The sequence below is a fragment of the Lacerta agilis genome, chromosome Z, assembly GCF_009819535.1.
Source record: "Lacerta agilis isolate rLacAgi1 chromosome Z, rLacAgi1.pri, whole genome shotgun sequence".
Lineage (NCBI taxonomy): Eukaryota > Metazoa > Chordata > Lepidosauria > Squamata > Lacertidae > Lacerta > Lacerta agilis.
In genome coordinates this window covers 11,693,932-11,709,390 of record NC_046331.1, presented here as the reverse complement: position 1 = coordinate 11,709,390, position 15,459 = coordinate 11,693,932, and the positions used below count along the sequence as shown (strand labels likewise).

Here is a 15,459-nt window from a genome sequence, read left to right as displayed (position 1 = left end):
GGCCTGGGGGAGAGTCCTGAGGGCCAGGCAGGGAAGCCTGGAGGGCCACATCTGGCTTAGGAGGCCTGTGGTTTCACCATTCCTGGGCTAATGATCTTTAAGGTCCCTACCAACTTGATGATTCTATGAATGCAGGAGTGATAATAGGGAAGCTGAGCACTGAGGGATGGGGCAGGGGAGGCACCCCATCACCAGAGGCTGTTTGGCTCAAGAAACAATGTGTCAAAAACGCAGCCCACACAGGCTTCACCATTTTCAAGCAGCCACTCTGCTTTAATGTTAGGTTGTCGTTTTTCAAGAAAAGTCTCTGTCCGAGTGAGAAGAAGCTGTGACCCCACTCCCAAAGAACAACCCACCCTACCAGCTCTGTTAGCACCCTGGGTATTCCTAAAGGTTGGTGGTGTTGGATCAATGCAAGCCCATTCCACAGGGAAGGGAGGAGAGAGTACACAACTAAAGCAAAATGCAATAGGGAAGGTGTTCTCAAACTCAGCTTGGCCTGACCAGAGGGTGTGCATGTGTGAGGAGGAGGCAGTATCCCAGAAGCGCATCAAGCCATGCCCTGATCTGTGGCGGAGGCCCATGGTGTCACAGCAGGCTGCCTTCCTTGGCCGCGGGAGCTGGGCAGGGCCAATCCGGCGGAAATGCTCCTTCCCCCTACTCTGCCATCCAAAGCTTGAAAGTTCTGTCATAAGAGCATGTGGCGATCAGCTGCCCGTCCAGGGAGATGTCCAAGCCCATGACTTTGCCCTCGTGTCCTGCCAAGGTTTTCAGTGGGGATGAGCCTGGGTGCGTCCAGACCTTGGCTGTGTTGTCGTAAGCTCCGGTAAGCAAGAAGTTGCCATGATTTGCTGGGTGGCGGGAAAGAGAAAAATAACAGGAAGTGAGGAGGGGGACTAAGGAGGCAATGTAGACATTCACCACTTAGAGCAGGGGTGAGGAACTACAACTCCCATTGTCCATGACCATTAGCTATGCTGGCTGGGGCTGATGGGAGTTGGGAGTCCCAACAACTTCCAGAGTGCTACCGGTCCCCCAAAAACCTTACCCAAAAGCCAACCCATAAGCAGGGAATGGGGGGGATGCAGGAAGAGGGAGAGGGAGTAACAGAGCATACAGGCTATTCTCAAGAGCCAGTGTATTTGGGGAGGATGGGGAGCAGTATATATCCATGTCTTGGGAATCTATGTTGCACATGGAAACCATAGACAAGGTACTTTTCAACCCATTATATATCCTCAGTTTCTGGGGAAAGGCCTTAGCAGCTGCAGAGACTTACGTTCAAACTTCACTCCTGTCACCAGGTTCTGATGGGCAGGGATGGTGTAGATGCACTTTCTCTGGCGGAGATCCCACACTTTACAGGTGTTGTCGCCACTGCCAGTGGCAATGTGGTACCTATGGGAAGTACGGAAGAGGAGGAATTCAGGTTTGCATGCAAGGGGGTTGTTCCCAGTTTCAGCCCTATTCATAACCCTACATGATTAAGAAAAAGCTTTAGTAAAATATACTGGGATGGGGGGAAGGCTATGTACTCATCATACATTTAAAGCACACAGCTTCTGCCAAAGAATCCTGGGAACCGTAGTTTACTAAGGGCAAAGGGGATTATAAACTCTGTGAGGGGAAAACTAAAGTTCCCAGGATTATTTGGGGCGGGAAATGTGCTTTGAATGTATAGTGTGCATGCATACTTCCGGTGCTGGCGCCATTCTGCGCAGTCGGGAGCCGTTTTCATGCCGAGACGGCTCCGGTGTTTTTCGGGTTTTGGAGCTACCGCAACCGCGCTGTGCATGCAGACTAAATTAGTTCCATTATTTTCAGTTAATCTACTCTGAGCAGGTTAGTTGTCTGTGTGTCAATATTAAGACCAGCACCCCAAGAGGGGATGGCAAATTGGTTCTTACCCATTAGGGGAAAAGTTGATCCCATAGATCTCCTTGAGATGACCCTCCAAAAACATGATACAACGCCCCGTGCGCAGATCCCACACGCGGCCAAATGCATCAAGGCCACTGAAAGGAAGAGAAAAATGTCAAACAATCTCTTTCTCACGCAAACCCCTTCACGTGCTTCCACTCTGAGTAAGAGGCTTCACTTAATGCCATCTTTGGATCTTCTTTCCTCTTTAGTGGTCACCTAGGCTGGATGCCTTAACATCAGTAAACAGGAGCCAAAGGAGCTTCTGTGAACCACAGTTGTTAAATTGGAGCAAAGCCTTTCTGCAATGCAGCTCAGATTGCCTCCCATGTTACTACCACCTCTTGTCTGCAGATCCAAGATTTTGCAAGCAGGGCTCAGATCTGACCTACCTGGCTAATCACATGTAGCAAAGTCTAATTAACACACTTTGTTTGTATAGATTTAGAATAATTATCAAATCAAAAAAGTTATCTAAGAGGAGTACAAAAACTGTAGGTGAAACATAGCTAAATCTACAAAACAATTAAAAAGCAAATATACATAAAAGCCATTGGCATTATAAACACACATAAAAATAAGTAGAACTTCAAACAAACAAACAAACAAACAAAAAGGTGCCTAGAACTATATAGCTTGCTTAATGTCAATAGGCAAGGAGTTCCAAAGCATAAGTTATATGACAATGAAGCATTGACTCAATTACAAACAAGCTACAGCAAGAGCTGCCCAGATCAGAATTTGCAGATTAAGAACAATGATGGGGCAATTCTTAATATTACCCTAAATAGTTGAAACTTTTATTTTAATAAGTAGTATAAACTCAGGAATACAGTCAAGCTATTAGGAACAAAGTTTCATTGAAATGAGTCAGAACATTGGTCCATCTAATTCAGTAGTGTCTACACTGACTGGCAGCTGCTCTCCAGGATTATATAAAGGGGATAACCACTGGGGACTGAAGCTGTGACTTTCTCCACGCAGAGCAGACACTCTTATCAAAGTATGTCCCCTCCCTCATTAGAATTTCCACCCTGTGACTTTTTAGCTCCAGGAGTGAAGACTTGAGTGGGATCTTCTGAAGGTAGAATCCCAACCAGTTCTCTCTCTTTTCTGGCATTTTAGAACTAGCAAGTGAGCATCATTACTGGCTGGCTGATACTCGCTCAGTGACACCCCCAGGAAGGGTTAGGACTTGCACATGCATGTAGATTTACCCAGTGGCAGAAAGGGAGCCGTCAACATGGAAGGCGATGTCGTAGACTCCTTTGCTGTGCCCCTCCTGGTGCAAGATCTCCTCCTGAGCCTCTAGGTCCCACAGGCGCCAAGAGTGGTCATAGCTGCAGGGGGAGAGGTGGAGAAGAGACAAAAGACCCACGTGAATATCTCACAAGGCCCCAACAGGTGTTCCCCTCCCCCGAAGTTCAAGCAGGTGGCTGGACTGTCTATCCTGATCTCCACTCCAAGCTGAGACCATGGAATTAATCTAATCTGCCCCCAGCCCCCACAAACTTAAGACGATCAGCCAACTGATACAGGGATATGTGTAGCATTTAGGACACATAATTCAATTCCCTGCTCAGTTGCCAATATCACTGAGGAAATATTGGGATCTTCAACTGCAGCTTCCTCCCATTCCAACCTCTCACTTTCCAGTCTTGTGTAATGAGTGGTGGGCTGAGTGGAAAAGAAGCAACACATCACAAGGGGATGACAACAACTGTTTTTCTATCGAGGGCAGAATCCTTTCAAAAGGTAACCCATGGCGGCGGCATTGCCAGTGGTGGCGAGACTACTAACAATGGAAGGCACTCTCTTTTCTTCCTTTCTGCCGCTCTATGCTCTTCCTCTCTCTCCAGCACATCATTTCCCTATTTATTCTCCTCCCGCAAGAAATTAGACCAGGTGCCATGTGTGGCCCTTTGGGCTGCACCCCCTCCTCTGACTTACCAGGTGGTGCCCAGAAACCTGCCAGAGGGATGCCATGCCACCCGGGCTACTCTCACTGTGTGTCCCTCGATGTCAGCCACTGGTTCATCACTGAAAGAAACACAACATCTCATGGCGAATTCTTGATGGTGCTGGTTGTCCCATAAGAGAGACTAAAATAAAGAGGCAGCAATACCGAACAGGAGAAAGGAAGGTGCAAGCAATGATATATGGAATAAATATAAAAACAAAGAGGGAATAATTTTGGAAACCATATGGAAGGCTTGAGGGAAGTCCTGGCCTAAGGAGGCCAAAATATAAAATGTTAAACAAGTAAATAAAGTGTAAATATATTGTATGTTTGTAAAAATGAATAAAAAGGATTATGAAAAAAAGGAGAAAGGAAGGTGCGATGGGTGGATCCAGCTGGCTGGCTGGAGGACAGAGGGGTGTGTGTGTGTGTACAGAAACTAGTCTGATGTGTGAAGGTAAAATTTACAGTAGTTATTCCACCCACCACTGGTAAGTGACCCCCAGAAGAGAAAAGGGTTTCAGTTGTTACTGAAAGATTCACAGACTAGCTTGGCTTTATCCAATGACTTCATTAACAGCTTAGTTATAGTACACTATAAGATTTGTACACTGTTTGCTGCTTTTCAATCCTAAAATATGTTGTGATTGGTCTTTGCAAAACTAGTTCACAAGGAAACAAACAATGCTGTATCTGACTGGCTGCAAAAATACAAAGGCAGCTTGGGATGCTTCATGTAGGCTACTCCCCATTGTTCCCAGGGCTGCAAAGTAGAAATATTAAAGTAATCCAAGGGGGTTTGAAACAGAAGGGAAAACCCTGACTGCCAAAGCAGAGCAGTTGTGGCTCAGTGGTAGACACACTCTTCAGGCAAAAGAATCCCAGATTCAATCCCTGGTGTCTCCAAGTACGGCTGGGAAATCCTCCCACCTGAAACTGTGAAGAGCCACTGCCTGTCAGAGCAGACAACAGTGGCCTTGAGAGGCAATTAGACTGATTTGCTATAAAGCAGCTTCCTATGGGGTTGTATTCAATTAAGTTCCTTAATTGAGCAGACCCAGTGAAATTAATGAACCTAGGTTAACCATGTCCATGCATTTCAATGGGTCTACAACCCTGTGTTCCAAAAGAAAGCGGCTGGATAGTGAACCAGTAACCTCATTGGCAGGAGGGAATCCTAATACTTCCTCAAGTATCAGAGTTACTAGACCAGCTCCACTTAATGTAGCTGCTCTCTTCAGTTTGATTGAGCCCCCTTGCTGCTGGAATGATCCAGTCCTGTACAAGCAACCCTGACTTTCTTAAATAAAAGGTGAAGGAACTCAGGGAACTCCAGAAGGAAGCCTAGCCCAGTAGGGTTTGAATTTGACATCAATATAACAAGCTACAGAGTGGCCCAGGAACAAAACATTTTAAAGCTCTTCTACTTGTTTCTTTTGCGGCCATGTCTTTACCTGTCCCATATTATACAAGATGTCAGGGGTGGGGCAGGTGCGGCTTGGCAAAAATTGTCCCATGGGCCATATCAGTTCCCCGCCAGGCCCATGGGCCACAGGTCCCTCACTGTTGCAAAAGAGGGTCTCGAATTCAACAGGTGGGAGAAAATCTATCACTAAATATGAGTTTGAGCAAAAGATTCCTGCATTGCAGGGGGTTGGATTCAATGACCCTCGTGGTCCCTTCCAAAATAATAATAATAATAATAATAATAATAATAATAATAATAATAATAATAATTTATTTAAACCCCGCCCATCTGGCTGGGTTTCCCCAGCCACTCTGGGCGGCTTCCAACAGAATATTAAAATACAATAGTCTATTACATTAAAAGCTTCCCTAAACAGGACTGCCTTCAGATGTCTTCTAAGTCTGGTAGTTGTTTTTCTCTTTGACATCTGGTGGGAGGGCATTCCACAGGGCGGGTGCCGCTACCGAGAAGGCCCTCTGTCTGGTTCCCTGTAACTTGGCTTCTCGCAGCGAGGGAACCACCAGAAGGCCCTCGGCACTGGACCTCAGCGTCTGGGCAGAACAATGGGGGTGGAAACGCTCCTTCAGGTATACTAGACTGAGGCCGTTTAGGGCTTTAAAGGTCAGCACCAACACTTTGAATTGTGCTCGTAAACGTACTGGGAGCCAATGTAGGTCTTTCAAGACCGGTGTTATGTGGTATCGGTGGCCGCTCCCAATCACCAATCTAGCTGCTGCATTCTGGATTAGTTGTAGTATCCGGGTCACCTTCAAAGGTAGCCCCACATAGAGAGCATTGCAGTAATCCAAGCGAGAGATAACTAGAGCATGCAGCACTCTGGCGAGCCTGCATACCAGATGCAGCTAATAAACAGCTGCCCTGGACACAGAATTAACCTGCGCCTCCATGGACAGCTGTGAGTCCAAAATGACTCCCAGGCTGCGCACCTGGTTATATGATTCTATGACCTCACAGGCACCCAAACTGAGAGTGCAAATTTACCGCCACTGATGCTTCTGCCCACAGCAACAGTATCTGACAGAAATAAACCTCTTCCCTGAGGCCCAATTAAAGAATCTGCTCTCTCTGTTCCCTTGGATAAGGCACTGACAAAATTAACTGCCTTCCCCAAGAGTCACAGTGCCTTGACTGTTGGAACAAACCCAGCCTGTCTGGGTGCTACTTACAGGGGACATAGCAAGACAAGAGGTGTAAAATGTAAGACAAGTATAACACAGGGGAGAAGTGGGAGACCCCCACCTCAGTTTGGGCCGGGGGGCATAACCAATAAGCCAAGCAAACTCATGTCTCTATAAAGCTTCAGTAACAGTAACACAGAAAAGAAGCCTCATTATAAGGAGAGAGGAGCACTGTTGGATCAGACCCCAAAAAGCACCAATGCCAAAATAACTTTGGGAACTATAGTTCACCCTCACGGGACTATAATTCTACAGCTCCCAGGGTTTTTTGGGGGGTGCCACGTGCTTTAAAAGTATGGTGTGGTCATGCCCCTGCCTCAATCACTTGTGTTAGCTTTTTGTTTGTTGCAGAAGGAGGTTAAACAGGAAGCCATTCTCCGGGCTGCTTTAATATTTTTCTCTACCACCCGCAGCAGCCAATAAAATAACGAAGGGAAGGCAACTGATTTTCCTGGGCTCAGGTGTACCTTTCAAGACTCCAGAGTTTGACAGAGCCATCCGCTGCGCATGAAGCCAGGTTGACGTCCTTCTTGTCCAGGGAGATTGTTGCCTTGGGGTGAAAGACAATGGCTCCAACGTTGGTGTTGTGCCCTTGGGAACAGATGAGACAGACAAGACAATCTGAGAGCCAGCCAATTTTAAGCTTACTTCCTTTGCCTGAGTCTGGGCCTCTTCCTATTGCTCCAAAGAGACTCTTTGACTGGGAATCACTCCAAATTTAGTTTTTTGTGCTAAAGCAGGGGTGAGGAACCTTGGCCCTGTAAGCCAAATGTGGCTCCCAAGGCCTTCCACTTTGGTCCTTGGCACTCTCCCCACACTAATTCACTCTTTCCCCTCAGGCCATACACTTCACTGTCCCTGCTTCACACCCTTCTTGAGTTTCTTCTGCCAGCCTGGATTGCATCCTTGAATTCTGAAAATGACTCTGGCTGGCCTGAATGGAGGATGGCTGCATGCCAATAGTGGGAGGGGCCAAAAGCAAAAGAAGGTGGAGCAACAAATGCAGCTTTTCCCTTTGTACAGTAGGCTACCTGTCTTCACACTCCCATTTCTAGTCTCCTTCCAGGCATGATCAGAATTCAAGGACACATTCCACCCAACTAAAAACACTAAAGGAGCGTGCCAAGCAGGGTTGGTGCAGTTCGAAGAGTCCCAAGCCCTGAATTAGTCAGCAGCTAAGCAGTGGGCCTATAGGATATGACTCCCAACACTGATTATTAGAGTCCAGGCTGTCTTCCAGAAAGGAATGCCACCTCACCCAACCCCAAGGTGGACAAAAAACCCCAAAGAAGTTTGCACAGCAAACTTTCGAAATTCATAGCCTCCCACCCATGTAGCCTTATGCTCCTAATCAGCCATACAATTGATCCAGTCATTTGAGGGAAGATAAGAGAAAAGCAGGCTGCTTTGGCAATGGGTGCGGTGGGAGTCAGATACTATACCTCGCAAAGTGTGGATGAGATTACATTCCGGCACAGACCACAGCTTACAGAGGCCACTCCTGGGAGAGGAAAGGCAGAAGGAAAACTGACTGGCATTTTATTTTATCTTAAAATGTTTTCTATCTCTTGTCTTTCTGTTTTACAAACAAAACCAATCAAGGAAGCTAAGAGAGTAAAAAATAATAATCAAACACATATAAAAACCAAGCAAAATTCAATAGCAACACACACGCCAGTTGCAAGATATCAAGCCTAAAAACAAAAGAGAAGATAGCAAGTCTAAAAACAACCTTCAACAATATGATAAAATGCACCGACAGCATTATCACATTCTAAAAACTACTCCCACAATAGCCTTCCAGAGCTTGCTAACTGCAGGGCATTGGACAAGATAACTTTCGGGATCTCTTCCAGCTCTACAATTTTATGATTCTATGACTGCCCTCAACAGCTCAGGTAGCCTCTCCTGTGCACTATAGGAGAACTTAGCAGGATTGGGAGGGAGATAATGAAAAGCAGAATAAAGTTTACCAGCAAGCTGTAGCCAGGAGTTTGGAGTTGGGGCTGAAGTTGCAATAGGAGATAGGGCGGTCGTCCCCAATTTGGCTGCAGAAATTATTCAAAGACTGAAAGAAAAGAAAAGAAAAAAAGATAATATTTTGCCACCAGAGGAACTGAAGGGCTCACTAAAACAGGATGGCCCTGAGATGGTAAAGAAAAGAGATGAAGTTTCCTGCCCAGGCTGCTCCCCCACCTCACCCCCAGTATTGTTTTCTACTAAGCTGAATTGTTGGGCCCATTTAGTGCAATGTTACGTGTTCTGAACTAGCAGCTGAATTCCAAGCAACCAGCAGAGATCTTTCCTTGTCCAGGTGTCCTTGGAAATGGAGATACCAGGGAGTCAACCTGGAATCATCCACATACAAAGCATTTGATCTAACAATGAACTATGGTGAGGAGGAGCAGAGGCACAGAAGTCTTCTGCAAGCTCATTTGAACCTCTGCATCTCAGGGGCCTTCTGCCCAGAACTTTTAAGTCATAGCAGAGATGGGTCCCACTTACCCTTAGAGATTTGTGCAGCTCCTGTTTCTGGGATGTCCGTGTGGCCTCAGGGACCTCCTTGAGCAGCCGGGCTTCCTCCAATCGTTTCATTGCCCTGTGAAGGGAACAAAAATTAATGTAACCAGGTCTTGCCCATATTCAACCCTTGCAGAGGCCTGCAAGTTGTAATGGTGACAATTCTTCTGCCATATTCCATCTATCTTTTGAGGTGAGTTTGAACCCCGCCCCCATTTCTCAACCATCACCACCATTCTAGTTAAGGACAACAGATATACAAGGCTTCATCAATATTTGCATTAGCATTTCTCAATCCCAGCCCCTTACCGAGGGAGGGAGTAGTTGGCGATCCACAGTCTGGCCGTCTTCAAGGTATTTGGTCCTTCGTGGTACCAGGTTTGCTGATACTAAGAGAAATGAAACATTAAAGGGGTGGGAATCTCTTGTGAGACTTGGCTAGTACAGTGGGCACACATTTATAGCTAAGGGGAAAGCTCAGAGCTCAGAGGGAAAGTGTGAGCTGTGCATACAAAAGGTCCTAGGGTTTGTGAAGACTCCCATTTGAAAGCCCAGAGCTGCTGTCACTCATAACACACTTTAAAATTTATTACCTCCTCTTTTGATTTCTTGGACTTCTCGTCATCTTTTTTGGTCTTCTTCAATGCGTCTGTGCCAACCACAGACAGAATATTACGTAGCCTGTTGAGAAATAAAGTGAAGATTAAATTGCCTTTGTTTATATGAGTCACATCAACGAACTGGGAAAGGAAGTGAGAGCAAGTCAATTTTATCTTCTCTCACCTCTCCCTCCTTTCTGCAGGGCCCTCTCCAAAAAGTGTGATGGGCTCCCCAAGGGCTCGTAAGCAGGCCTTGACTTCAGAGTCATCTGTGGAAACATTGATTTGCCTGGCACGCTTCCGGCGCTCAAACTCTGCCAGGACCTCTGCCTGGCGCTCGCTGATGTGCTCTTCCAAGTCAAAAACTTCACCTAATCACAGTAGAAAGCCAAAAGTTATAGGTAATACAACCCCAACAGGACCCTACAAAGTCTCAACTCTTGACCCAAACTTCATAAGTTTGCTTCATTCCAATGAAGCCACAAGCAAAGAGCAACAATATGTGGTATATGTTGTGTCACCTCTCTCTGCTCCTTGAGTGTCCAGGTCAAAGCTTATGTTATCAGTGAGGCCTGTGGCTTAGGACTTTGAAGTACACCCCTCTTTTCAGCCAAAACTGGCTCCCCAAATGGCTTAAAATCAAAATTCATACAAAGACACAATGTAATTAAGGTATTGCTGGGTGTGTGTGTGTGTGTGTAAGAGAGCACAGTCTCTTATGGCCACTGGCAGTACACATTTTTATATGCAGAGGGAACAAAAAGGACCTGTAACAAACATTTCCTCCCCTGAAATGAAACTTAAGCACAGTGTACGCACATTGATCTGCTGCCACCTGTGACACTCCTTCTCATCTAGTGTTTTGTTCCTTGCCACCCCTGTCTAGATTTAGATTATAAAGACCTCAGGGCAGGGATTTGTCTCTTGCTTGCTTTCTCCTGTAAAGAATCACAGTGGCACCTCATGTTGTGAACTGTCCCCCTTACAATTTATTCGGGTTACATGCTCCACTAACCCAGAAGTAGATGCCCTTTGTTGCGAACTTTGCCCCAAGATGCGAGCAGAAATCATGCTCCGGTGGCACAGCAGCAGCAGGAGGCACCATTAGTGGAATGACAGTTACGAATGGACCTCCAGAAAGGATTAAGTTTGTAACCAGAGGTAACACTGTATGTATAACTGATAGAATCCCTGGGATAAAGATAGCCTGGTCACATTTATCCATGGACTGATTGCTATAATGCACTGTACTTGGGGCTGTCTTTGAAGATCGCTTGGAAACTATGGTTAAAGCAAATAAATGGGACTGGTCATGTGGAACCTATTTTGCCTGTCCTACAGAGATACACTGGATTAAAGTTCATTGCCAAGATCAAGCCAAAGTGCAGATTTTGACCTACAAAGCCTCAAATGGGTTGGGGCCAGGCTAGTTGAAAGATTACCTGTTCCCGCATGAGCCCACCCAAACATTAAGATCTATTCTAGGTCCTACCACCCTTGGAAGTATAGTGGACAATGACACAGGCTTCTTAGTTGTGGCATTCTGTCAGCACCAGGTAAATGCCTTCTTTGCTTGCACAGACTTTTAAAATGTTATACTGCAGCACGTGATTTTATGTCAGCATCTCGTTTAATCTCCATTATGCTGTGTAATGCTTTAGTGTGATTTGTTTTAAAGGACTTCCTGTTTTAATTGTAATTTTAGTATTGAACTGTGAGCTTCTCTGAGAGCATTTGCTGAAAATGGCCTGCTTACTAGCATTCTAAACAAATTATCCGCCCCACTTAGCAGTTCTTCCCTCCATCCTTTTCCTTCCATCTCCCAGTCAGCTCACTACCATCTCTTACCACTGGTGATATTGATGTTGCCAGCCTCAATAGCTGCTTTGACCGCATCCTTGCCCATCATCCCAGACTCCCCTTTGAGGAGACGCTCTCGCTCTTTCTCCTCCAAGCTCCCATAGAAAATCGGGGTTTTCTTGGCTGGAGGAGCACCCCCTTCATCTGAAGCCTTTGTTTTTGAACCCTGCAAGAAGGAAACTCAGCTGTAGCCTACATGGAGAAGTAAGAGAGCAAATGTGGATTTCCCCCCACCTGCTGTCATGGGGTGGCTTGATGCAGAGAACTGGGGAAGAAGGCTCAGAGCCAGGGGGACAGCAATGCATGGTCAGAGGAAGAAGAGGCAAAAGGCTTTAGTGAGCAGGAAAAGACTTGGGGCAGAGAACAGTCCAGACTGAGGCAGAAGTGGAGGCTGGAGAGGAATGGGGCCAAAAGGCAGCAACCAGCTTCCCTCCCCCTATACTCCTGACTCATGACATCTGCCCACATCTGACAGCCCCCACCCCATCAAACAGAACATGAGACAATTTTGTTTTGGATCCCAGCATACTGTTAATCATTAAGGCTAAAATCCTAAGCCCACCTCTGTGGGAGTCAGCCCTACTGAACTCAATAGGACTTTCTTCTGAGTTGACATGGTTAAGGATTATACTGTTTGGTAATATATTTATTACAGTGACTAACATAAAATATTCCACAGGAACAGTTGTGAGTATTAAAAACAAAGGACTGTATCCATGTCTTGCTCTGAGTGGGCCCAATAAAACTAATGGGCTTGAATTGGTTATGTTTATTCATTTCAGTGGATCTGCTCTGTGTAGAGATAGCACTGGATACAATCCTAACATATACCGGTATATTTTTTTTATTCTGGCATAAACTTTCATGAACTTCCAAGTCCACTCTAATAGGTGATTTTGCAACAACAACGTTTGTTATTCTTTAAGGTGGCAAAGAATGCCTTGTTGTCTTAATGCAGCAGAAATATTAGAAATCTTAAAGCATAACATTTTGCCTTTTGTGGCAGAAGCCGAAGCGTTGAGTTGCACCCAACTCAGCTCCGCTGAAAGAGTAGAACCACTGAAATTAACAGCCGCAAGCGAGTCATATTCATTAATTCAAATTAGTCCAGCCTTGAATTGAGCGTTAGTTGGATACAATCCGTTACGCTTTAAAAATTGACTACCGACATGAGGTTACGTTAGTCACTGCAGTAAATAAGTAGACACTGGTGTCTATTTGGTACAGATTTTTCATTTTATCATTTCTATGAAAAGATACACGTTTTTTTAAACTAAGAAACCGCATTATATCCCAGTTTCAAGCCCCCTGCCTTATTCACCGCAGCGATCCGCGACGCAGCCATGGCGATTTCCCGAACCCTCCTCTCAGAACGGGGCTCTGTAGTGGGGGAAATCACACAAACACTTCCGGCACAGCGGTTTCCTCCCGCCCTCGCGGAGCGCCACAGCCAATGGTGCCTTTCTATTCAATCCCGGAGAGCGGGCCGCTCTAGCCTCCCTGGAGCTCAATGGTGATGCGGAGCGAGACCTTCCGGGTTGCTGGCCGGCGACGTGGGGCATGGTGGGATCGAGCCTCTGGCTTTGGCGTCTGAACGAGAGGTGCAGGTGAAGAAAAGAGCGGGGAGCTGCTGCGCACGCGCAAGAGAGCCGCGGGGGAAAGGTCTGCTTGCAAGATGCTGCGGCGGAAACCGACGCGGCTTGAACTGAAGCTGGACGACATCGAGGAGTTCGACGGCGCCCGCAAGGAACTCGAGGTGGGTGAGTGGTTGGCTGGATGCGGGACGGCGAGGCGCTCCTTGCCCACTTTTCCTCGGTGTTGTTGTTGTTTGCGCACTCTGCACATGCTTAGAGGTTCTCTTGTCCTTGCACTCCCTTTTCCTTTTTAAAAAGCTGCTTCTCCTCACAGGGGGAGTAGCCATCCTGTTTGTTGTTGAGCTGCCTGGCGCGGGCTGCTCTCCCCCACTCAGGAGGTTACTGAGTATAGTAAACAGGCGGTGAGGTAGAGCCGCCCGCTGGGGTTGGGCGCAATCCCCCCCCCTCCTACTGTTATTACTTGCGTGGAACTTGCACAACCAAGCTTATAAAATTATGCGCAGTATGGAGAAAGAACACTGGCTCCTCAGGGCTTCTGTTTGCTTGCTTTAATATAAGGTTGTTGGCTGGGGAAAGGTCGCAGCTCAGTGGCAAAGGGTTTTCTTTGCATTGAGAAGGTCCCAGGTTCAATTGTGATAATCCCCAAGTAAGTCTGGAAGAGGCTTCCTGCCTGAAACCTTGGAGAAGTGCTGCCAAACAGGGTGGACAATACTGAGCTAAGTGGATCCAATGGTCTGTTTCGGTAAAAGGCAGCTTCCTGTGTTTTATGTTAGATGACCATAAGCTCAGCTGTAAAGCATTTCCTTTGCATGCAGAAGCTCCCAAGTTCAGTCTCCCAGGTAGGGCTTTGAGACTCCCTGCCTGAAATCCTGCAATATTGTTGTTAGTCAGAGTAGACAATACTGAGCAAGATGAAAACAATGGTCCAATTTGGTATAAAACGGCTACCTGTGTTCCTGTGCAAGAAGGTGTGTCTGTGCGTACACAGTAGAAGATCTAAATGCCAAATTATGCTTGAGGTTGCCTTCATGTTAGCCCCTTGCACTCACGCGTAAAGGTCTTTGTCCCCTTTCTGTGGCAGAACCTTTTGACAGCTTAAATCTGAAAGCAAAGAATCTGATTCATTCAGCTATATTTGAGAAAGAAAGCATGTCATGGGTGGAGGGGGTACATATGTGATTTCTTTAATCATGCTTTCCATTTGTTTCCACAGAGTCGTAGGAAGCGCGATGAGGTGGACGTGGTGGGAGCCAGTGATGGTGAGGGTGCACTGGGACTCAACACTGATCATAAGAGCCGGGAGCAGATGATACATGACCGGATTGGCTACAAACCCCAGCCCAAACCAAACAACCGTTCATCTCAGTTTGGGAACTTTGAGTTCTAGAGCCCAAAGGGTGGACAATGGCCGTGCCTGGTACCTATGAGCTTTGGAAGAAAGCAGGAATTAGTTTCAAGAGCCCAACAAACGCTGTTTAGAAATAGCAGAAGAGACTGAGCTTCTCTCTAGGTTTTAAATGGATTTCCTCCTCAAAGCAGAGCAAGTCTTGCTTTCCCTACAAAGATGGGATCTCTTGATGGTTTCTTTTGTGCAAGGCTGCCATGCTTAATAAAATATTTGTTTTTAACTTTGCATGCTTCATTGTATAAGCACAGATGGACATTTTGTTGGGTTTGAAATTATACCTAAGCCGGCCTGATGTCAGTACTGTTTGTTTAAGAAATAGAAGAAACAGGTGCCAGTGTTTTGTTTTTAACTGGCTGAAGCGTGGGCGATACTCTGAGTATATAAGGCTCTGTTGCAAAGCGTTTAGTGCTCCTAGCCTTGGGAGTTGGTGGGGGTTTGAAGGTTGGGAGTATGGGAGTGAAAGTTCTGAAGATAAAGTACAGTTGATTTAGTGTAACAGCAACTTCCGATGTGAGCGCCATTCCGTGTAGTCGGGAGTTGTCACGGCTTCGCGGCAACTCCGGTGTTCTTGGGGATAGGAGCTACCGCAACTGCGCTGCGGGCTCCATTAACCCACAGGAGGAGCGTCCCGTGGTCCTGGGTTTCTAGCGGGCGCCAGACGTGTCACCCCTGCTCTCAGGCAGCCCCTGTAAAGGGGAGGCTTGAGCGAGCGAGGCTCTGGCACGGCGCTGAAGAAACCATCTCTAACCAAGGACACGAAGCAGCGGGATCTACGGGATTTTGAGCGCTCCGCTTTTCCTTGATCTGGACTCAAAAGAAGGATTCTGTAAGTACAGAGTTTAATTTGGCTCTAAAAAGTGAAGAAATTTGGCTTACAGAGAGAGATTTAAAAGAAGGAAGTCCATCTCTCTGACAGCGGCAAGATCAAAG

The 15,459-nt window shown here is 46.5% G+C and overlaps 2 protein-coding genes across 3 annotated transcripts; one reads left to right on the top strand and one right to left on the bottom strand.

Moving 5' to 3' along the window:
- Positions 1-245: 245 nt before the first annotated feature.
- PRPF4 (pre-mRNA processing factor 4) lies at positions 246-12,909 on the bottom strand. 2 transcript variants are annotated; one of them, XM_033137544.1, is made up of 14 exons: positions 12,848-12,909; positions 11,515-11,692; positions 9,851-10,037; positions 9,661-9,748; positions 9,377-9,456; positions 9,053-9,146; positions 8,521-8,615; positions 7,990-8,048; positions 7,015-7,138; positions 3,871-3,960; positions 3,138-3,260; positions 1,908-2,015; positions 1,280-1,398; positions 246-851 (listed from the first exon to the last, which is right to left on the bottom strand). In XM_033137544.1, the coding sequence occupies exons 1-14, from the start codon at positions 12,869-12,871 to the stop codon at positions 658-660; spliced, it is 1,563 nt and encodes a 520-aa protein (XP_032993435.1). In that variant the 5' UTR covers positions 12,872-12,909; the 3' UTR covers positions 246-657. The 2 variants fall into 2 exon arrangements, with proteins under 2 accessions (XP_032993435.1, XP_032993434.1); XM_033137543.1 differs by having other exon boundaries at positions 12,839-12,891.
- Positions 12,910-13,067: 158 nt separating this feature from the next.
- CDC26 (cell division cycle 26) lies at positions 13,068-14,672 on the top strand. The gene is made up of 2 exons (XM_033137545.1): positions 13,068-13,282; positions 14,335-14,672. Exons 1-2 carry the CDS (start codon positions 13,202-13,204, stop codon positions 14,506-14,508), a joined length of 255 nt encoding a protein of 84 aa, XP_032993436.1. The 5' UTR covers positions 13,068-13,201; the 3' UTR covers positions 14,509-14,672.
- The last annotated feature ends 787 nt before the right edge of the window (positions 14,673-15,459 follow it).